The 24,522-nt window shown below is 36.4% G+C and overlaps 1 protein-coding gene across 8 annotated transcripts in view; it reads left to right on the top strand.

Annotated features, from left to right (window-relative positions):
- Positions 1–24,522, top strand: part of MCTP1 (multiple C2 and transmembrane domain containing 1) — a 549,320-nt gene that overhangs the window by 244,123 nt on the left and 280,675 nt on the right. For all 8 annotated transcript variants that reach the window (XM_037800839.1, XM_037800843.1, XM_037800840.1 and 5 more), the window contains one exon: positions 15,961–16,075. In XM_037800839.1, coding sequence (XP_037656767.1) covers positions 15,961–16,075 — 115 coding nt within the window. The remainder of the gene's footprint in view (positions 1–15,960; positions 16,076–24,522) is intronic.

Raw genomic sequence — 24,522 nt, 5'->3', positions numbered from 1 at the left:
TAACTGAATCTCTGATTATTGAAAATTTTTACTAAAGCAGCCATCTATGAAGTTTATCTTTATACTTATTAAGCAAAGACCAAATTAGAATAGTTGCTCCCCATCAAATAGTAAGTTACTTATACAATAAAATTAGCTATATAAAGACCTTTTTAAAATAATTTTTTTATTTTAGAATCATTTTAGATTTATACTAAAAGAGTTTCCATATACCCCACATCCAGTTTCCTTTATTTTTCACATTTTGCATTAATTAGTCACAACGAATGAACCATTAATAATTAGTTTATTATTATTAACTAAAGGCCATACTTTATCCAGATTTCCTTAGTTTTTCACCTGAGGACCTTTTATGGTCCATGACCCCATCCACAATACCACATTGTATTTAATTGTCATATCTCCTTAGGCTGTTCTTGGCTGTGACTGTTTCTCAGACTTTGCTTGTTTTTGATGACCTTGAGAGTTTTGAGGAGTACTGGTCAGGTATGTTATAGAATGTCCTTCAATTTGGGTATGTTTAATGTTTTATTTGTGGCTAGACAGGAGTTATGGGTTTTTAGGAGGAAGACTATAGAGGTAAAGGGCTATTCTTGTCACATCTGTCGAGGGTACTGTGGTGGGTTGTAGCTGTCTGCACCCCAGAAAAACATGTTCTGAAATCTAATCCATTCCCGTGGATGTGAACCCAATGTAAGGAGGACCTTTTGATGAGGTGGTGACCCACCTCATTCAGGATGGGTCTTAATCCTCTTACTAGAGTCCTTTATAAGAGAATGAAATTCAGACAAAGAGAGGGAGAGGCAGGGAAGCAAGAAGCCAAAATCAGTGAAACCTGGAAGAGAAGGAAGAGATCAGCAGGTGCTGCCATGAGCCTTGCCATGTGGCAGAGGATCCAAGGATCGCTGGCAGCTGCTCTTCGGGAGGAAAGCATTGCCTTGATTATGCCTTGATTTAGACATTTTCTTGGCCTCAAAACTGTAAGCTAATAAGTTCCCATTGTTCAAACTGAATCATTTCATGAATTTGTTTTAAGCAGCCTAGGAAACAAAAACAGGTACATATTTAAAGATAACTTATTACTGTTGATATTAACCTTGCCAATTGGCTGAGGTGTGTCGGGTTTCTCCACTGTAAAGTTATGGTTTCTTTTCCTTTTTCCACACTGTATTCTTTGGAAGGAAGTCATTATGTGCAGCCCACACCTTGATGGGAGAGTTCTGCATAAATAGTTTAGGGTTTCCTGTGTGGGAGATTTGTCTATTCTGCTCATTTGTTTATTTATTCAATCTTTTGTTTTTATCAGTATAGACATGGATATTTATTTTATACTCTTGATTATAATCCAGTACTACGTTATTAATTCTGTTGCTTGAAAACTTTTTAGTAATTTCATATACCATGGATTGCAAAACGATGCTAAATAATGACATGAAATCAAAATATTCATTGAGGAATACTTTGTGTTGGAGCTCCACAGGCAGTTTTGTGTTTGTGCTTTGGTTGTACTTATTTGCACAGCTGAGTGTATGAGATCCTATTTCAACTAAAGCTGTGTATCTGTGGCCATGAGATGGTTTAAAGGGGTAAAACCTATGAGTTTCATTTTAAACTCATGTAAATGGGAGTGACATTTTGATATACCTTGCCCCATGTGAAGGCACTTGTTGAATCTAAGGAAGTTTATGAAACACCATTCTGTAGTATATCCTTAACACAGTCATCACAGGATAGAAGCCACAAAGGATAATATGAAAGTCTTTAAATTATTAGAACAATATATAAAATATATTTGTAGATAATTTGAAAACTTCTGAAAAGTACAAAGAAAAGAAAATTACTCTTAATGTCAATATCCACCGAATAATCTCTAACATGTTGTTATATTTTCTTCCTTTTTTTCATCATTTAACCTTATTAATATTATCGTATATGCAGTTTCGCTTCCTACTTCACCTCACTGTTGTTTCCTGAGCATTTCCCAAGTCATTAAAGATGTTCCAAAAGAACCATTTTAAATGACTCTGTGAAATGAAGATAGCAGAATCTGAAAGCCAGGTAGGAGGTTATGGCAGTGCCCTATATGACAGATAGTTAAGTTGAGACTAGGGAAGGAGGGGTAAATGTTGACCAAAGAAACATTTTGGAGGTAGAATTGATAAGACTTGCTTATTGTACCCCAGAGCCAGGGACAGCTGTAGTTGGCGCTGGGTTTTCTAGCTTAGGTGGCTGGAGATCCCATAGTGATGCTTCAAACCACATCTAAAACAAAAAAGAGAAAGAGCAGGTTGGAGGAAGAGAGGGTTTCTCATTTACTGCCATGAAACTCCTCTCGTCTTGTTTTTCCATGTTGGCATTTGAACTTTCTGTGCAAAAATGTCTCCATGATATAAAGGTTTTGAAAGCAAAGAATGTATCAAAATATTTTTTTCAGTTCCATATAACACTAATTCTGTGCTAGACATTGAGTAGGGAATTTAAAGATAGTGAGTGAATGAATGAAATGTTGGATGAGATTGAGGTAAACTTTGAGTGTTTGGGAGATATTTTGGGAGGTGTGAGACAATTTCTAAAATTATAACACGATTGGTTTTCTTGGAAGAAAATCAAGTGTTGGAGTAAAAGAGGTATTAAATTTCATACTTTCTTTAGCTTTTCCATATTCTTTTTAAAGATACCTATATAATTTTACTGAAAGGATTGATAGGAAATTGATACCTTATCAATACCATAAAGTTAATGCCTTATAGAAACACTGAAATATTTATTTGGTTCTTTGATTGTTCCTGGAGTTAACAGTGAAAGAAATAATAGGGTTCAGTAAAAAGAAACCCAAATAAAAATGAATTTGTAATTCACAGGAAAAAAACACGGTAGAATTATTCCAAAAGAAATAAGGAATAAGAAGGTTTGTTAGCTTAGGTTTCATAAAAGCTGATGAGGCTGTGGATTTGTACATTGCCAGTTTTGTTGATGTGAACACACAAAAATGCTGGAGGACTTTTCAGCAAAATCCAAAATGTTTAGCACCAAGCATAACAGAGAAGCTCTGTTTCACTAACTTTTCTTTCTGAGATTGTTATAATATCAAAAACCAAAGTTCTCCAAAATAAAATGTTTCCCATGCAGGATCGCCCAAATGTTTGGAAATAATAGACCTGGTCTAATCTACCAAGACATAAACTGGCAGAAGGCATTCAAGGCAAGAAGGTATCATCAATTAAGAAGTTAGTATGTTATGACAACTCTGTTCCTCTTGGTGTTGCTTTATTTGCTGGTAGCTTTGCCCTTATTAATGGAGTTTGGTTTTCTTGGAGAAGCAGGATGTTCTTCGGAATTCACCAAAAAAAAAATAAATAAATAAAAGGGAGTCATACAAATTGCACGGAATCTAATTTTAGTGTACTGATGAAAACCAACAAACAAAAACAAACCCACTTTTTCCTTTACTTTGACAAAGTAATATAATTTTTACCTTAATATTTGTCGGTATGAAATTCCAGCAGTTAATTTGAACCTTTATTTACATGATGCTTGTATTCCTAGGTCTTTAATGCAGTGTTTTAACCTCTCGTTTGTAACTGCATGCAGTATTCTTGAAACTAGGTAAATCTCACTGCATTGTTGTATAGTAGCCTTTTTATTATCTGTACAAATGTATATTAAGGTAGAGTGTTTCTAGGGTAGAGGTGAATTCATGTTAAGTAGCTTGACAAGCCAGATCATTCCTCAGTGAGTTTGGAGGCATGGTTCTGAAAACCCTTGGACCTGCCCGGGGTTGAAGGTTCCCAGTGGCTGTCAGACTGGCCGATCGTGGAGTGCTCAGCGGTGATTCTTCCCACTGTGTGGCTGGGGTTATAAGCACTGCTATTAATGACACCATATTTTGTGTGATGTTTCAGAGTTTACAGAGCAATTTCAGTTGTCTCAGTTATCACCATTATCTCAGTTGATCCTCAAGTGGGTATGTTTCTTCTCTCCCCTCCTCCCCCTCACCCCCCTTTTAAAAAACAAACAAAAAATAAAAAACCCAGTGTAAAACAGGCTCAAAGAGGGGAAGTGATTGGTCTAAAGTCAGGCAACGAGGGAAGTGGTCAGGCCATCATTTTGTGACCTCCAGTTTCATTCTTCTTCCATGTATAAAAGAGTTCTGGTGGTAGATGGTGTGCTGTGATGGAAACAGCAGAGAAGAACAGACTAAATTTGTGACTAATGGTTCTGATCATACTTCCGTTACAAAGGCTAATTGTTTCAAGAGATTTTTGCCTGGATTATAACAATAATAAACAAATGCCTTATGTTAAAAAAAGTGGGGGGGGGGTGCAGAAGGTCAGAAGAATTAATGCAAATAATGTATCATGCTTTCAGGTCTGACAAATACTATTTTGGTAAAATAATAAGGATAACAGTCATTAGGTACTAGTATTGGAAGCAGAAGAGTCAACACAAACATGATCTACTGTCTTCTTTCTAATCTCTGATTAAACATTAATGATCACTAGCAGTAACATATATATATATATGCAATATATATTATAATTTGAAAAAAGTAGGAAGAACATCCTTTGCATTTATAAATAACTTGATCTTACAAAGCACTATCACATATATTATTTCTTTTAGATTTCACAAGTTTATTTTTTTTAAAGAAGAGGAAAATGAGGACCCTAATGCTTTAAAAACTTTCTCTCTGTCTCACAATAATTTAATAGTATAACTAGGCCTTGACCTAGGTCTTTGTGCCCTGTCTACTTTAAGCTTTCCCCTCTTTTATCACCTGCCCCCAGATAGCTACTTTCATTTCAGCAACTTCTTACATTTACACAGCACTTTCGCATATTTTATCTCACAATTAAAACAGTCCTTGTAAGGTAGCTTTTACCCTTCTTTTAAAGATTAGAAAACAGAGGTGCCAAAAGGATAATTATTTTTTGGCTGAAGTTAAATGGCTGTTATCACATCTGCACTTTCATCATCAGAAGTTGCATCTGGAAATCCAAAGGGTGGTTGCATAGTGTAATTCCAAAGGGGCGTGGCTTCTGTTCCACATACATAAAGATTGAGAAAGGAGAATCTTATCTGCTTTCCTTTGGCTCAAGTCATTTTACATACTGTATGTGTAGGTGGAAAGGTTATCAGATAATGAAGTGATGCTGCAAAGAACAGTCAATTTAATGGACAAGCCAAGGGTGAGTAATCAGCCTTGTGGGAGTCCCAGAAAAGACATTTTGGGAGTAGTTCTGAATTTTGTTCTTTTTTGCAGCAGCAGTTAAATGTTGCATTTAATGGGCTTTAGTATTTATAGGCCCATTTTGTTTGGTTTGGGCTATTGGAAAATCAAAATCCAAGAATAACTGTAGTTCAGTTCTAAAACAAATTATAGTAATGCTTCGATATGCTCAGACTATCAGATTGCCCTGCTTTGTTTATCTTTCTGGTTAACTCAAGGCTGATTTAATAAGTACTATTACTAGGATGACTGTGCATCCCAGTGTACCTGGGACAGTTTTGGATTATGGCTGCTTTCCCACATAATTATTAGCAGACCCTTTCACTCCCCAAAATATCCTAGATTGGATGATAATAATATGGTTACCCTAACCATAACGCTTTTCCCCAATTCTTGTTGAAAATATTCATAAAAAACACTAAGTTTTCCTCACTTGGTATCTGAAATTCATTTATCTTTACATGTGTAAAGCCTCAGGGGCATCTGTGTGTGTATATGAGTAATTACTGCCCAGTTCCAAGGAGGAGGAAGGTGAAAGGGAGGGAGCAGTGGAGCTGCTTCTGTCCGCAGCTTCTCTAGGTGCCTCGTGTTCTCCCATATTCCTGTACTCTGACCACTCATGGAGTTAGAGTGTCACCTGGCTGCTTTCTTATTTCTCTTCTTTTTTGTTCATTCTCATTACTCTTTTCTTTTCTGGCTCTTCTGTTGCAAGAGTCAGGAACTCACTTATGCTGTCTGTTGCAGGGCCCCATGGGGTAGGAAGGTGGTCAGGGATCACAATGGCATCCGAGAGCCAAAGCCCTGAGTAGCCAGGCATTGGGATGCAACCTCAGTCCCAGAGCTGCCCAGGACCTTCAGTTCATGGATCTTCACTCCCATGCCTAGCCACTGCCATGCCTCTGCTCTGGTTAGCTGGTACTTGTCTATATGTCCTGCTACAAAGAAAGCCACACTCCACTTTCTACTGTTTGTATATTTCCCCCAGTATTTTTGCCAGCTTAGAGCATCTGTTCCCTGACTGTAGGTTACATGTGGGCCATTGTGGCTTTTCCAGCTGTCTATTATGACCCTTTGGCTTTAGCAGCTGCTGTTAACTTTCTCTTCTTTCTGAACCTGTTCCAGATCACCTTTGTATACTAAATAACAACCTAGATCATCAACCAGCCTATTCATCATCTGTCTTTAGTTCAGATAGCCAGCTCTGGTCTAATTAGCTGTGAACAAGAGATGAGGAGGTCAGATTTACATGGTGTAAAGCATAAGCTCCTCTTTCAGGTGGGATTGGGGATCAGCTAACCACTATGACATTTAAACCCTAGTGAGTTATGCCTATTAGTTGCCATGGATTTTCCCCATTTGTGTAAGGCTTTCAGCCTTTAAAGTCACTTGGTCAGTTATCTTCTAACCAATCATAGTGTTCCCCTGGCAAGTGGATCCTTGAACGTCATTGAACTTTACATACCTCAGTAGCATATTGCAGTAGCTTTTGAGTTCTATTTTTAAAAATTAAATTTTGAAAAGTTTTGACTTCAAGTTGTTGGAGATTTCACTGTGCAAACGTTTTCAGTTTCATAGAAACTAGGAGAGATGACAAATAGAAGTAGAAATCCCCAATGATATCTCTTGATATCCTTGACAAGGTTGTTAATTTAAAAAAAAAAATTAACTGTATAAAAGCTTTCATGAAGTTTTTAACTTTAAGTGGGTTTTGTGGATAGACAAAGTTAGAACTGCAGTGACTGTGGCCTGAACAAATGAAACACATGTAGAATAACTTAACCACTTCGTAATCCACTGAGCATGGTTATACTAGGAGATACCCAAGAAAATGCCCTAGAATCCAAACCTACTCTTCCTTCTCTATACAATGTTACAACGATCCTGTTTCCTATTGGTAATAAGAATCAATCACCCCAGCCAACAGAGGAACCCCATTTTTTGCCTATAATTAAAAGCTCAATGGCCAGGTGGCAGTCTCAACTTCCAGGTCATCAGCACCATTGTCTTCTGGTGGAAGCTTTCTTCACACAGGTGAAAAGTCTTCCTAACCAGCAAAGCCTGAAATCACGGGAACATTGATTCCTACCAAATATTCCCCATTATTTGATGATATATATTTTAAAAGTCTTGAAATTCTTTTTGTGTATAAGCCTTCTTAAAGATTTGCTTTTATAACTGGCAAAATGGGTCAAGCTGGACTTCATGTTGAAATCACCTGAGGAGCTGTAAAGAAAAACAAAAACTTAAGCCTGGGACCACCCCAGACCTCCTGGAGGCCCAGCCTAAGTCCCCAAGATTGAGAACCACTAGTCTATCTAAAATGAGGGAAAGAAGGGTTAGGCACAAGGAAATCTGGCATCACCATGCAAGGTCACTACTTTAGTTTAAGCAAGCCAGGAGCAGGAGAGACTTCTGCAAAAATGGAGGATTGAGGGAGTAGAAGCTCTGGTCATCAAAATCCTCCGAAATGCTTGAATGCAAATGTTCAGAGTCCGACTCTTCCACACTGTTTTTCTAACTTTGCCATAAGTGACCTGGTAAGGCTATGAGTGTTAACCTGTGTTATAAATAACTTCAAACCTTGCTTCAGTCCCAAAATTTTCCTTTAGGGCTATCAGAGAAACTCCCTCATCCCCTAAGAGTGTTTCAGACTCTGAATTTAAAATCTTGCACTTATCATTTTTTTCTCTTTAAACTTTTACAGCTGTTAGAAATAGTCAGCACACCCCATAATCTGCACGTTTCATAATGTTTTATCGCAGCAGTCAGTTGGTCTGCCAAAGCCTTGCCTTAGACCAATGATCACAGGTAACTGTTTAAGTACTCATTTCACCACCTCGTGACATTTCCGTCCATCCCATCCTCTAGAGTTAATCAGATAGCCCAATCCAGATGACCACTTCCCTTGCCTGCATCCATTTCCACTATCAATCATTGATTTGAGGAGGGTTCTTGTTTTGCAGAACACAGAATACACTTCAGCTAGTTTAAACAGAAAGGGAGGGCCAGAGGAGCAGGTGTGGGTGCTGAAAGGCAGCAATGGTTTGGAAAAATGCCAACCACATTATAAAGCTCATAGTGGAGATACCTTTGTTACTGATGCCTGGTGTTTGGCACTTATGATGCCAGGGACTAAACACCAGAAATTTACCACAGCCTCCCTAGAAGAACCGGACAGATCCACCACTAAGCTTGCTAGAAAATCAGATCTTTTTGCACAGTAGCGCTTCAGTCATAATGCTTGCTTCTACCTCCAAGTACCATATGAGTACATTTCTTTGGCAGAACCTAAGTGGCATGTCATAATCCTAGCTGCAAAGAAATGTGGGAAATGTAGGTTTTGGCTTTCCAGCCTCTTTATTAAACAGGAACTAAAGCTAGAAGGGTTTTGGAGTATGCATTGAGTGAGCCAACATACACTTTCTGCAGTAGATGCTCAAAACTAGAATACTTAAGAAATAGCTAGATAAAAGGTAGATCAAGTTAGCAGGTAAAGTAGAGGAATTAATTCCAGAAAGTGCCTGGTGTTCTCTCCACTTTATCTCCTTAATCCCTAACTGTTTATCTGATGTACCATTTGGAACCCGGAAATTTAGACTGGAGGAAAAAAAAAATAATAGTGGAGTAGCAGAGAAAGAAGAGATTTATTTTGATTGGAGTAACACAAAAGACTTTATAAGGGAATTTGCATATAAGCCTACAAAAGGAACAATTTGACTTTTTAAAATTCCAGATTCTAGAAACTCTAACCAAAGGTGTCTTTTGTGTAAAGTTCTGATTTGAGAATGTCTGAGATCATAAACCATATTAGAATAGTAAGTGAGAAACATGGAGAGTGTCCTAGAATGTTTACTTGTCCTCTCCATCCAGGTATTCATTGCCAGGGATTCCCCCATTAGATAATCATTCCTTTGCAATGTGTTCTCTCTCTAAGTGATCTCTGAAAATGCAAAAGCTTCTGGAAAAGTAACATCTTAAACTCTTCTCAGTTATTAACATCTTGGTTCATTCATCTAAAAATATACACTGAGAACCTACTCTTTTCCAGAACTCTACTAAATGCCAGGGATATGTTAGGGCCACACCTGTGAGCAAAATGGGCATGGCCTCTACTTTTACATGATAGTGGGGAATACAGGCATTAAAAAAGATCACATAATTAATTAACTCATTTTAATTGTGATAAGTGCTGTGAAAGGACTTTTTCTGGTTACAGAAACATCACTAGAACAAACAGGTTGGACATGTCACTCAAGATGTTTAAAATGACAAATGACAAGGTTCATTTTAGAATTATATATGTGCCTAGAACTTCAGCACACCTTTCCTAATACATCCTTATGTTTAGAAACTTAATAAACATTTAAAATGAAATACTTTTCAATAAATATTTACTTCTAGCATCCCTCCAGAGTCAGCCTACTGATTTTCTTCTTGGAACCATTATAATGAGCCTGAAGGGAGGTGTCTTTCTAGAGGTACTTAAGGACTTGATTTTCTTCTTTCATAGAGATGTGGGTATCCTTGGAGCTTGACACAGGGGCTGCCTGGAATCTTTCCTCCTCTCATTTCCTGTCTCTGTTTACTGGTGTTATCATCTGCCCAGGAACTCAGCTCAAACTTCTATGTGACTCATTTATCCATTTCTCAAATCTCCCACATCTTGTCAGCTGATGAATCAGTTGACAAATTCAGTTGATTTAATCTCCTCAATATCTCTCAAAGTCACCTATTATTTCCATTACCACTGACCAGATCAGGCCTTGTGACTGAAAATGACTGTTAACAAAACCTTTTAAATAACTCTTTTATTCACAGATTTTCTCTATTCTCATCCATCTTACAGAAGGTTTTGTTCATGTCTGAAATCTCAGCACTTAGCCTAGAGCATGAAATGTGAAATATAGGCAATAAATATTTGTTAAATGAAGCCTAGTCACATTGTTTTTCTCCTCAGAAGCCTGCAGTGTTTTCCTTGTTGCTCACAGGCTGAAACTGTCTGTCTTCAGCCTGGAGTCCTGTAATTGGTCTTCCTGTTCATCTATTTCTCACACAATCCAGTGATGCGCCCTCTGGTGACACTCCCCATTAGGCTCCTGTTGCCGTGTCCAGCCCTCCCTTCTGCCCAGTCTTCACTTGTCAAAATCCTACTGCCCTTACTTTCAGACCCTGAACCATTGTCTGCTCTATGAAGCCTTTTCAGATTCTTCTCCCACAAAATTGTCTTTCTTTCCTGCTCTCCCAATGACTTAACATCTCCATTACTGCATAGTCTGATTTTTATTATCGTTCTGGAGTGGACAGTGTTCCATTTTAGGTGCCAATTTTGATCATTTGGTAGTGGCTGCCTGGAGCACTGGATTGAGAAGGATTCTAAGGGTGTATTTGGTTTCTCATGAGAGAAGGTGCCAAAATGGATTAGATGCTGCACATGGACACAGGAGAAGGGACAGGGCAAACTGCCCATGGATTAGCCAGTCTTGTTATGATAGATGTCTACTCAGCAAGTCACCGATCAGTCCCTCATAGCCTCTCTCACACTGCCTCATGAACTTTGGATGTTCAATCTGAGTCTTAGTCTATTCTGATTTTTAAACTTTCCAGTCTACAATGGCAAATATTGCATATACCCAGTTTCATATCATTTGAGATAAAATGGGATACATGGACAAGAAAGAAGTGAAGTGCTTATGAAATGGTCCTTCAAGTCTGAGTTTGGCAATTTGGAAAGCAGAAAGCAGAAGGCAGGACTTACAGACTAAGGATGAAGAAATGAGTTATTAACGTAAAATTGCTGTTCTATTAAGGGAAAAATAGTCCAGAGTTTGTGAACAGAAAAATCAATGGTCAGTTTAGAATGATATGTTTGGGTTAAATAATGGGCTGTGGATGCCTCACTAAGAAGTACAGATGTCCTCAGGTGTGCTGAGGAGTGATAGTTGGTTTTGAACAGAATCAGGATTGTCCATCAGAGCGAACAAATCCACAGTGCCGTGTAAGGCTTAATCCAGAGGTATTAAGATAATTCAATACTAGAAAAATCTATCAGCAAATTAAACCAAAATCCCCTATGATTTTATCAACAGATGCTGAAAATCATTTGATAAAATTCAGCAGCCATTTTTTAAAAGTCCCAGTAGATTAATAGAAGAAAAAGCCCAAGCTCAATAAAGTCTTTATGAATGGCAAAATTCTAAAAGGCATTCATTCACATTAAAATCAAATGCACTTTAGAAATGCCCATTATTTCCACTATTTAAACAGTCTTTGGAAGCTGTTCTAGTTTGCTAATGCTGCTGGAATGCAAAACATCAGAAATGGATTAACTTTTATAAAAGGGGGTTTATTTGGTTACACAGTTACAGTCTTAAGGCCATAAAGTGTCCAAGGTAACACATCAGCAATCGAGTACCTTCACTGGATGATGGCCAATGGTGTCAGGAAAAACTCTTGTTAGCTCGGAAGGCATGTGGCTGGCATATACTCCAAAGTTCTGGTTTCAAAATGACTTTCCCCCAGGACATTCCTCTCTAGGTTGCAGTTCCTCAAAAATGCCACTCTTAGTTGCACTTGGGGTAATTTATCCTCTCTTAGCTTCTCCGGAGCAAGAGTCTGCTTCCAACGGCCGTCTTCAAACTGTCTCTGTAAGCTGAAGCTCCTCTCTCAGTTCCAGTGCATTCTTCAAAGTGTCCCTCTTGGCTGTAGCAAGCTTGCTCCTTCTGTCTGCTCTTATACAGTGCTCCAGTAATTTAATTCAGACCCACCCTGAATGGGCGGGCCAACACCTCTATGGAAATTATCCAATAAGAGTCATCACCCACAGTTGGCTGGGGCACATCTCCGTGGAAACACTCAAAGAATTACAATCTAGTTTACACTGATAGGTCTCCCCACACAAGATTACGTCAAAGATAATGGCGTTTGGGGGGACATAATACATTCAAACTGGCACAGAAGCTAATACAACAAAATTAGAAAATAAACAATTGAAGTGTTGGAAAATAAGAGTCGAAATAGGCATTATATGCACATGATACAATTTTTATACGAAGACAACCCAAAATAGACATGGAACTCACAAAATGCCCAAGAATAAATTTTAGCCTGAAAGGGATAGGACCTATGTAAAGAAAATAATAACATTTTATTGAAGGACGTGAAATAGGGTCTGAATAAATGAAAAGTTATATTTCCCTTAAAAGTGAAATTATAAATCTTTCCCAAATTAATGAAGAAATCCAATGCGGTTCAAATCAGAATCTCAATATTTTTGTTTGCCTTTTGGAAAATAATAATAGCTAACAATTATTAATTTATTACTGTGTGCCAGACAGTATTATAGTATTTGACATGCATTAGTGCTCACAACCACACAATCCTCATTTCATAGATAAGAAAATTGGGGTAAGATAAATTGAGTAACTTGCCCAAGGTCACATAATTAAATAAGGGGAAGAGTTGAAGTTCAAACCCAGGTAGTCTGGCCCACCAGCTAAACCATTAAGCTATTCTGCCTCTCTAAGATTTAAAAATTGGTAGAGAAGAATACAAGTGCAAGAATAGCCAAGAAACTAAAAAATTAAGAATGACAGGAGCTACATATCCTAACAAAGATATTAGAACTTTAAAATCACTATAATCAAGCAGTATGGTATGGCCACAGAAATAACCAGATGATAAGAACTTCAGAAGCAGATCCAAATATATATGGGAATTTAATATGTTATAAAGGGAAAATAGATTATTTAATATATGGTGTTATAGCTACTAGCTACCGTCCAGATAGCAACTAAGAAAATGCACTTAGGTTGCTATTTCATACTACACTTAAAATATATTTTGGATGATTTAAAAATCCACAAGAAAAAGATGGTATTATAAAGATATTTTTTAAACAGGAAAATAATTATGTACTCTCATGATGTGTGAAACCTTTTAAGGCAAGATAAGAAATGCGGAAGTCATAAAAGGGGGAAAAATGCTTAATAGCTTAATGACCACATTTTACAGTATTCAGAGATCCAAGATAGAAGCTGTACTGGGAGGAAATATTTGCAACATATTTGATAGAGAAACTGTTCCTACAAACTATTTTTAAAAAAACAACTCGGTAGAAAATTGAGCAAAGGCTATATAGTAAATGAAAATTTGTAGAAGAGAAAATGGATATAACCAATAAATATAAGTCCACTGAAGTTATCTCTTAACTAATTGTTAAATTCTAGAAGAGCAAAAGTGAAAATCTAGTGTACTTAAAATTACCTTTGAAAATCCTTTTTCCTGCCTAAAAAGTATAATATACGTTTTAAAATGTAAAACCAGTTACTCTCTACCTTATGCATTGTAAACTTCGAAAAACTCTGAATAGAGTAATGAAATCTACAAAAAATGCAGATATCTGAGCATTCAAACTTAGCTGCCTATCAGGTTACCATCAAAATACCCGAGGAGGATGGAGAACGAATGGAGAATTCCTCCTTTCCTGCAGACTTTAGTCTTTTTTTAAAGAAAATAAACTTGAGTTCAATATATTAATAGATTTGTTTATTTTGAAATTATGTACATAAAAGTACATAACAAAAGACTTGAAACATAGTTGAAGCTCCTTAAGTGTTTGCTCGATTTGAATTTAAATCTTGCTTAATTAGACTCACATAAACAACTGTTCTCTGAAGAGCTGTTTAGAAGACAACTTTGGCTGGCTTCCTCTCTTTCCAAGTTAGCATTTTCTGCATGGCCCAGAGAATAGTTTTCACTTTCCTTTCCTTTGCTCTAGGTTCAAAACACATTACCGTAGCTCCAGAATGTGTACTGAAGGAAGGTAACATTTTTACCTACCAATCTTGAAAAATAAGAACAATTCATAATGCCCTGTGCTGACTACGGTATGGGAAACAGGCACTCAAGTCATATACTTTTGATAGGAGTGTGAAATAGTTAAACCTTTTTGGGAAAAAAATCATCCTACAGAAACCAAGGCACTAGTTCTTGTAGTATGGAACACTGAAAGCTACTGTTAATAAGGGAATAATTGAAGAAATTAAGGTGTATCCACACTGTGTAAAATGATGTGCCTCAAAAAAAAAAATGTATGTATTCATTAGAAAAATTCCCATGATGGATTCCTTAAGTTGAAAACAAGTTACAAAATGATAGGCAAAGTATAATACTCTTTTTTTGTTAAAAACAAACAAAAGCTACAAATCCAACCACATAAAAGCAAACCTATGTGTGTGTGTATGTGTGTTGTTGTTTATGTAAGTCCTTCCAAAGTGTGGAAGGATCTACCCCAAATTATTGTCATTGGCACCCGAAAGGAAGCAAAGGAATTGAATGGATGAGGGAAGAGTAAAGCAATTGTTTTACTTTTTACTCTGTGTTGTTAGAAGGCCTCCTCCAAATCAGCAGTAACAGGAACTAAAAGAAGAAACAATTGAAGATGTTATACTGAAATGGACTGGATGGAATTTGGCACCCGTTTGGATGTGGGTGAAAAGGAAATAAAGTCAAGGATGGCTTGGAAATTTCTAGCCTGAGTGACAGGGGAACAGTGGTATCATTCATAGAAATACGATATCGTGAGAAGTGAATTATTGTATATTGTACCCAGAGGAGAGTTGATGAGTTTGGTTTGTCACTCAAAGTTGAGCTGCTTTTTGTTTTAAATAATAAGTGTTCCTACAGGGAACAATTATTCTCTTGCTCTTGAAACCTCAACAAATGCTGTTTTAATGGGTTGATTTTATAGTATGTGAATTATATCTCAATAAAGGTTTTTAAAGATTCTGCTCTATAGTTGCATTACATGTGAATTATCTGAGTGCCAGGTTAGTGTCTATTATAACTTATCCATTTTAACTTATTTCAAACATTTTTGAGTTAGAAAAATAATTACAAGTAAAGAATTTAAAATCATCTCAAACATATGAAAAAAAGTAAGCTTTCCTGTTATATTCAAAGTGGCAAAGACTATAAAATATGAACTTTCAGTTTTTGTTACGTGTTTCTTTTCTGTTGATTTAGTGTAGTTTATACCTCTTACAATTGCATTTGTAACTCAGTGTCTAGTAAATTATCAACAGAGAATATGATTGCTAAAGATAATCTATAGAGGTAACTTGCAGAGAATTTTAAATCCAGAAATAGCTTGTATACTTTTATTCTATAGAAAGCTGCATTAGAAATTAGTCCCATTGACAATTTATTTCTTGCAAATACTGTCAAACTGCTGGGTGAATTTATTTTTGTATAATTATATCATATTTTATGCTGGGGCTGGAATAGGAGTATGTACTCCATCAGGATTAATTCTATTGCCAGAATAAAATGAGCAACAAAGGTGCTGAATAGATCATTTTAATTTTCACTTTTAGTTATGTGGAAAATCAACTGCTCTTGCACAACTTTATTCTCCACTCATCATTGATTGTGTCTTTACTTCAGACACTATTCTTGTTGGCCTTTTGCAGTCACATTATGTGGGATTTTCCGTGGGAAATGTTTTTCCTGTTACATTTGTTATCCCTCATCAGGGTTAAAACAGAAAATACCTACAACTGCATGTTTCCATTCTGAATTAAAGAATGTCATGAATTTCAAAAGCCTAGAGAACCAGGTGATTATGATATTGTGCGAAATTCTTACAGCTTGGGTTAAGCTACATATGGTTATCCATTGGAGGAAAAAGAATAGAGATAAATTTAATATTTTGTATGTTTCTTACTTTCCAGAAAATTAATACTGCTGGAACCAGTGATGCAGATCTCCCTTCAGCCGATCCCGGAATGTACCTGTTGGATATTACATTAAGAAGGGGTCAAAGTTTAGCTGCCCGAGACCGAGGAGGTAAGAACAGCATTGCCCAGAACCTTATTCTATGTGTTTGTGACAAACTTTGTTTCCATGTGGTTGCTTAAGTTTAAAAATAAAATTGGCTATAATTTTTAGATTAGTTTCAAAGATGTGGTTTGAAACATAAGTTGACTTCTCTGACCATAGAGAAGAGGTTTTGGTGTAAGTTCAAAAATTCTGAACTATTCCCAACCAGATGGCAAAGTCCCTACCAAACCGCTGTTAAAGTAGACCCTACATTCTATATAATTAGTAACACAGCTGGTTACGTAGATAGGGTTAAGTAGATATTTGGAGTCAACTTTTGGTTGGCCTTAATTATTCTTGCTTTATAGATTTGCTCATTTGAATCTGATGAAGTGCAGGGTCCAGAACAAGTATCTCACAGGTTCCTAGAGACAATCTCCTGAGTCTAGGTTGGACTTGGCAATAGCCTCATGGTAGGTTAAACTGAAGCCTTTGTAGGCCATGACAAAGGACAAGACCTGGAAAAATACTCTTCGGTACCTGGATCCCAGATCCTGAGGCTATCTCATAGTGAACTTGGTAGGCCACCTGGAGGCTTCCTTGAGTACAGGTAGAGGCAGAAGCAGGGGTAGACCCTAAATTGACTGTGCAGCATCCTTTGCATATTTTTAAATACCAGCTGCACAGCACCTGAGACCCTGAGGGCACCCAATCCCAGAGAAAGTTGAGTTTGGGTGTATCTTCTACTAGGAGCAGGAAAAGGCCCTAAGCTGATACTAACTCATGATCATACAACCTGGTGAGTGCTTCTGGTGTCATTCATCCTGTGATCCTCTTTTTCTCCTCCCAGAGTATTTGACAGCCATGTTAGAGAGTGGAAGGAACAGACTAGGAGCATGGTGTCTAATTTTCTGTCTTTTGTCTCTACAAGAGTTAGATAGAGAAAATAATTTAATACAATAGTTGTTTTTTTTTTAAGGCTAGACTAGAAAATATACAAATAGTAAATTCAATTTTTAAGTTAAAGCTAGTAAAAATCAGAACATTCTTAATGAATGAAGATGTAATTGGAAATATTAGAATTTAAACATATAGGGAAATTTTTGAAATTAACCATTTTATTTATGCTGAGGAAGTATATTTGTTGAATTGAATGCCTGTCACAAAAGATGTTGCAATAATAAAGAAAGAGAAAGAAAAAGAAAAAAATGCTAATAACATAGCATTATGTAGCTATGTTTATAAACCGTTTTTTAGTTTTCAAAGTGCTCTTAATTATATTACAGCATTTGATCCAAAAAGAATTGAAACAGGCATCAGGGAATCTAAATTTTAGTCCTAGATACGCCCCAGCCATATGAAAATACATAGGCACAAAATTATTTGTGGCTTCATTGTTTGTAATTGCAAAATACTGGAAACGACATAAATACCCATACATAAGAGAAGATTGAATAAAATTTGGTATGCCCAAATGGTGGAATATTATATACATGTAAGAATAGGTGAAAAAAATGGAGGATGGGAATGGAGTAAAAGAGGTGAGGGAGAAGTGACATTTTTCTGAATAAACCTTTTTGTAAATTTTAGACTCAGAAGCATGGTAATATTTCAGCACCCAAAAATTTAAAAATAAATAAAATTAGCAAGGATTTAAGAATAACCCAAAAATAAATATAACCACATCTCACAGGGATGGAGAAAACAACTAATCTAAATAACTGGTGCAAAGAGTATTTGGACTATATACTTTAATGCTAAAGACAAAAAATACTAAACACAAACATAGTACTCTATTTAGAGTATGGCTTATCAGTTGTGAAACTACTTAATGTATACACTAGGGATGAGCATATAAGTACATATATTGTAGATAATGGGAGCCAGGTTTCTCACTCTTGAAGAAGGAAGTTAGAAATATGGAAAGGAGGAAAGCTAGAAGGAGCCCTATGGTGTTAGAGAAGTGTTAGTATGAACTAATGGTTTTAAATGTATATATACAGATAGATAGAAATAAAAATAGAGACATTTGGGGAGGGTGGAATGCATGTGCAGGTGTTTCCTATATATTTGCTGAGAAGGCCTGGACGCAGTGACAAATGTACAGTGGCAAAGTAACAATGAACAGACCTCAGTGCCAGATCTTGGTTTCTAAATACAATGTCCCCTAATAAAAGGACATTTGGTTGATTTTAGACCTGGACCTGGGAAAGTGCAAGATGAGCCTAGAACATTTTGTGCTGCCAGAAAGTATGGAAGTGCTCAGAAATTGAGAGCAGAATGTCAAAAAGACATAGGAGCCAATTTAAAGGAGCTCCTAATGACCAAAGGTGGCACAATTTTAGCAACAAAATAAATATTGATAATAATTGATTGTAAACCATAGAATAAAATAATTATGAGTTTGTTGATGTCAATAAATAATTGACATCCACTGATGTCAATAAATAATTGAATAAATAAACAAATAGAGGAGACGATGCAGCTTTTCATTATGTTAGAATTAACAAAAAAAAGTGTAAAAAGAGAGGAATATAAAAATCACACTTTGAGAAGCATCACAGTACCACTTGTTGCAGGCAAGTATCATCAACGGATGCTAAAATTATTGTATAAAATTACAAGAAACAAGATATTTGCATAATTTCAAAGTATTTCCCCATAAGATATTTATTAGTTACAAAGGGAAAAATAGTAACTTTGCTGTGGAGAAACCTTGAAGACACCACCGTAACCAAGTGATCGGAGTGAACATCACCACTAGGAGGGTACATGATGCCCCTCCTGATTTGATGCACTGAGAAGGGCACAACATCTTTTCTACATCATTTTTGTCAAAAGTTCATAAATTCAGTGTAGTCATGAGAAAATATCAGGCAAACTCAAATTGAGGGACAGTCTACAAAATATTCTCCAGAAGTTCTCCAAATACTCTGATTCTACCAGTACTTTCCAAAAGTCCATAAAAGACAAAGAAAGACCGAAGAATTATTATAGATTGGAGAAGATGAAGGAGACATGACAGATACATGCAACGTGGAATCCTGGAATGGATCCTGGACTGTAAAACAATGTTAGTTAGACAAAGAGTGAAATTTGAGTGAGGTCTGTAGATTGGTTAATAATGTTGTAATAATGTTAATTTACATGTATCATAAATTTACTATGGCTAAGATGGTAACCTTCAGAAAAGCTGAGTGAAGGATATATACAAACTCAGATACTATTTTATAACTTTTTAGTAAGTTAGCATTACTCAAAATTGAAGTTTTTAAATTAATTGGTTAAAAAATTTAATCAAACATGTATCTTTGGGCATCAGGCCCACCTTGAGCCTCAGTTTTTCATCTGTAAAGTGAATTTGCTGAACTAAATGCTTTAAAATAGCTTTTCTACAATGTAGCTTACAAGGGGTGACAGTGTGATTGTTGAAAGCCTTGCAGATCACACTCCCTTTATCCAGTATATGGATGGATGAATGGAAAAATGGGGACACAAACTAAATGAAAAATAGGGTGGGGAGGATGATTTGGGTGTTCTTTTTTACTTTTATTTTTTATTCTTATTTTCGCTTTTTCTGGTACGAGGAAAATGTTCAAAAAATAGATTGGGGTGATGAATGCACAACTATATGATGGTACTGTGAACAACTGATTATGCACTTTGGGTGATTGTATGTATGGTAAGTGAATATATCTCAATAAAATTGAATTTAAAAAAATAGCTTTTCTAGTTCTAGCATTCTGTGACACCTCAGAGCAAGTCTGAAGAGCAAGTGTTAACAGTGACTCTACTGTAGAGATAAGAAACCAAAAACTTGAAAGTCTAAATGACTTGGCTACTTAGTGTTTGGGTCTAGATTAGAACGTAGTTCTTGACACTCACAAAAATAAAATCCCTGCTAGATGCTCTTTTATTAAGCACTAGAATTTACCATATAGAGATTATTATTAAAGGAGTTAAAATAAATGATACAGGGTGTCCCGGAATGATAAAAGGACTTTGAAAGGTGAGAAAGATGTTAAAAGCAGAGATCACAAACAGATATGTGAGTCACATTCGACCTACAGACATGTTTTGTTTGGATCCACTGGATTTAAAATAATAATGAATCCTGGCAGTTTTTTACAAAGCTAAACACAGTTTTACCATATAGTCCAGCAGTGGCACTCCTTGGTATTTACTCAAATGAGTTGAAAACTTATGCACATGAATGTTTATAGTGTTTTTATCCATAATTGCCAAAACTTGGAAACAATGAAGTTGTCCTACAATAGATGAATGGATAAACAAACAGATACCTACCTAAGTGGAATTATTCAACAATAATTCAAGTCATGAAAAGTCATGGATGCATTTTAAATGCATACTGCCAAGTCAAAGAAGCCAGTCTGAAGAGGCTTATTGTGTGATTCCAACTATATGACATGGTGGGAAAGGCGAAACTATAGAGATGGTAAAAGGATCAGTGGTTGCTGGGAGTCTGGTCAGAGGAAAGGAGGAATGAAAAAATGGACCATGAGATTTTTAGAACAGAAACTATTCTGTATGATACTGTAATGGCAGGTATACAACATTATGCATTTATCAAAGCATATAGAATTGTACAATACAAAGAGTGAACCCTAATGCATATTATGGACTTTAGTTAATAATAATGTATTAATCAATTATAATCACACTAATGTAAGATGTTAATAATGGGAAGCTGGTGGGGAAGGACAAGGGGTAAATGGGAACTCTGTACTTTCTGCTGAATTTTTCTTTAAGCCTAAAACTGCTCTAAAAAAATAAAATCTATTAATTTTTTTCAAAAAAAGATTTAAAATTTTAATGAATCATTTAAAAATTGAAATGAGATTTATAGTTTATCTTAAATAATCAGAAGTTCTGGCAATGCATGACTCCAGTTATCTGAGCCTAGGTCCCCCACAAAAGACATTTTCAAGCCTTAATCCATGTTCCTGTGGGTGTGAACCCATTTGTAAACTGGACTGTGCCAGTTTGAATGTATCATGTCCCCCAGAAAAAAGCCATATTCTTTGATGCAGTCTTGTAGGGCAGACGTTTTGGTGCTGATCAGATTTGCATGGAAATGCGCCCCACCCAACTGTAGGTGATAACTCTGATGAAATATATCCATGGAGGCATGGCCCCACCCATTCAGGGTGGGCCTTGCTCAGTGGAGCCATATAAATAAGCTGACGGGCAGAGGGAGCTCAGTGCAGCTGAGAGTGATGTTTTGAAGAGGAGCTACAGCCAAGAGGGACACTTTGAAGAAAGCACGGGAGCTGCAGATGAGAGACAGTTTGAAGATGGCCATTGAAAGCAGACTCTTGCTCCAGAGAAGCTGAGAGAGGAATGTTCTGGGAGAAAGCCATTTTGAAACCAGAACTTTGGAGCAGACACCAGCCACGTGCCTTCCCAGCTAACAGAGGTTTTCCGGACACCATTGGCCATCCTCCAGTGAAGGTACCCGATTGCTGATGTGTCACCTTGGACACTTTATGGCCTTAAGACTGTAACTGTGTAACCAAATAAACCCCCCTTTATAAAAGCCAATCCGTCTCTGGTGTTTTGCATTCCGGCAGCATTAGCAAACTAGAACACGGACCTTTGAAGATGCTAATATTAGTTGAGGTATAGACTTATTTGTGAATAGGATCTTTGAAGATCCTGTTTAGATGAGGCCAAATTGATTCAGGGTGGCCCTTAATCTATATGGCTGATGTCCTTTTAAGGAGAGTAAATGTAGACAGAGGCACAGGCAATTGAGCAGAAGTAGAAGCCAGTAGAAGGAGCCATGTGATGGAAGTGGATATAAGCCAAAGAACCCTATGGATTGTGGCAAGCTACAGACTCTGGGGACCTGTCAGACCCTTAATTTTGGACTTCTAGCCTCCAAAGCCATTGGACAATAAATTTCCATTGTTTAAACAAACCCACTATGTAGTATTTGTCATAGCAGCCCTGGAAAACTAAGACACCTTTGGTCAGGCATGTGTGGTCTTGTTCTACCTTTCCCCATGTCACTACAACTCTGAGGCTGGATGTCATTGTGCATGCCCCACTGTCTTTCTTTTGGTAGTAAATTATGCTCTGTACGTGTCTCTGCCTAAAATTAAGAATTTTTTTTAGGTAGAATGAGAGCACCATATGTTCAAGAAAACTGAAAGAGGAAATATTACTTTGTGGAAGTGAAGAATATTTCAAAGTGTTTAAAATGCAAACCTCAATTTAGCTTCACTGGTTGACTTCTTGCCTGGCATTCATGAAGTTTTTATTAGGTAGAGATAAGATGAGATATTTAAACAGAGTAAACAACTTAAATTAAATTTGGGGTTGATTAAAATTTGTCTTCAACCCGTCTATGAATAACAGATGTGTTAAGCATACTATTGGAAAGAGAGTATTGAATCACTTTAGATATGTGCATTTATATGCATATAATTTGTAGGATAATTAGATGGCGGTGTATAGTTTAAAGCAAGAAGACAATCTAGAAAGCACTACAGTCATGTGGGAGTGTAGTTTTGAGGGTTGAACTGGGATTAAGGATGTGGAATTGGAGATGAAAAAGTAAAATAGGAGAGATAGTTCAGGGGAGTGTCCAGTAGGACTCAGAATCAATTAGATGAGGAGACTCAAAAACTTATTGAGGTTTTAAGGCTGATAAAGTGCCTGGGAGCCATATGGATGATGGAACAAAGGTGACTATCAATAAGAACCTTTGTATAACCATTAGAATTAATAGATATTGTACTCTGTTATCATGTGTTACATTGATGCCCCCACCTATTGCCCAGCAAAACTAAAATGTTTATGGGCCCTATGTCCCATATTACCCTTGCACAGAATGTTGGAAGGGAAAAATTCATTTCTGCCACTAACACCATCACTAGTACTTGGTTTGAACTCTGCATCTCTAGAATCTTTCATACGTAATAGGCATTGAAGACTGCTTAGCAGTAAGAGCAGGCTGATGTTCCTCCATTTTTATAACCTATTTTCCAGAACAACATCCAAATGGCTTCTTGAAATGCTGCTACTCCTTTCCCTAATTTTTATTATCTCTGCTCTAGGCAGCTTGATGAATTAGAAAGAGCGTGATCTTGGGAATCAGACTCGTAAGTTCAATGCCAAGTTCCCCATTTGTTAGCTATGTGACCTTGAATAAAGCATGCAGTCTCTCTTCACATTAAATTGGGGATAACATCATCCTTCTTGCTGAGCTGTGGAGATAAAAGATAATTTAAGAAAGCATTTATCACTGTGTACATAATAGGTATTTGGGGAATGGTAATCGTTTACTGTAATTATCTGCATCAGCATCATCATTCTTTAGCTGAATGTTGAGTTTTCTGCAAATGTAGGGTTATGAGATTTAGAAAATAAAAATACAGGATGCCCATTTAAATTTGAATTTCAGATAAACAAAGCATTATAAATATGTCCCATGCAATATTTGGGCATACTTAAAATTTATTTCTTGTTTATCATCTGGAATTCCAATTCCTACACCATTGTCATGTCTAGCTATTATTAGAAAAATGCCAGCATATTTTAATTAGATTGAGACTTGCAGGAGCATATTATCATCAATTACATTTTAAGTGTAATGTCTTAACATGATTTTGTGTGTTAGTAGCAAAATACAGGTCCTCTATATCTGATAATAATTTCCTATAGTTTGAGTTCTTGAAATTTGGTCATGGAGTACAATTCCTTCTCTTCAAGTACCAAGAACAAATTTAAATAATTAAAAAAGTCATCTGTGTGAATTTGTTTATTGTGATTCTATTTGTAACAGTGTAAGAAATCTCTTTGTTTAGTAGAGTTAGAGAACCTTAATCTCTCTGCTCTGAAACTCCTGAAGTCCACTCTCTGAGTCTGATGTGTCAGTGCTAAAGGAAAGTTTCCAAGTGTTCTGAGTATACTCTTTACTGGTTGGAGAAAGAATTACAGAATCCTGGGTGATGGGGAAGGAATTAATAGGAAAACACCAGCTAAGCTTACTTTTCTCATTTTAGCCAGAACTAAGAAAATGAGTTGGGGAACACTGTTTTAAAGAAATTTAATTTGATGAAACCGAAACATATTCTGTATTCTAAGTGTAAACAAAGTCTTTTTCAAGTTAGAGGGGCCTGCTAACAATTTTGTTATAGAATATAATGTATGAAAGTTTTTAAAAGAGAGAGTTACCTTGGATTGGATTAGGCATAGTAATTTTTTAATGCAATTTTATTGAGATACATTCACACACCACATAATCCATCCAAAGAATACAATCAGTAGCTCACAGTATCATCCTATAGTTGTGTATTCATCACCACAATCAATTTTAGAATATTTTCATTACTCAAAAAATAAAAATAAAGAACACCCAAAACATTCCATATCCTTTATCCCCCCATTATATATATTTGTCTTTATTTTATTACTCATCTGCCTATACACTGGATAAAAAGAATGTC

Source organism: Choloepus didactylus, chromosome 13, assembly GCF_015220235.1.
Source record: "Choloepus didactylus isolate mChoDid1 chromosome 13, mChoDid1.pri, whole genome shotgun sequence".
NCBI lineage: Eukaryota > Metazoa > Chordata > Mammalia > Pilosa > Megalonychidae > Choloepus > Choloepus didactylus.
This window is presented reverse-complemented; position numbering and strand designations above follow the sequence as displayed.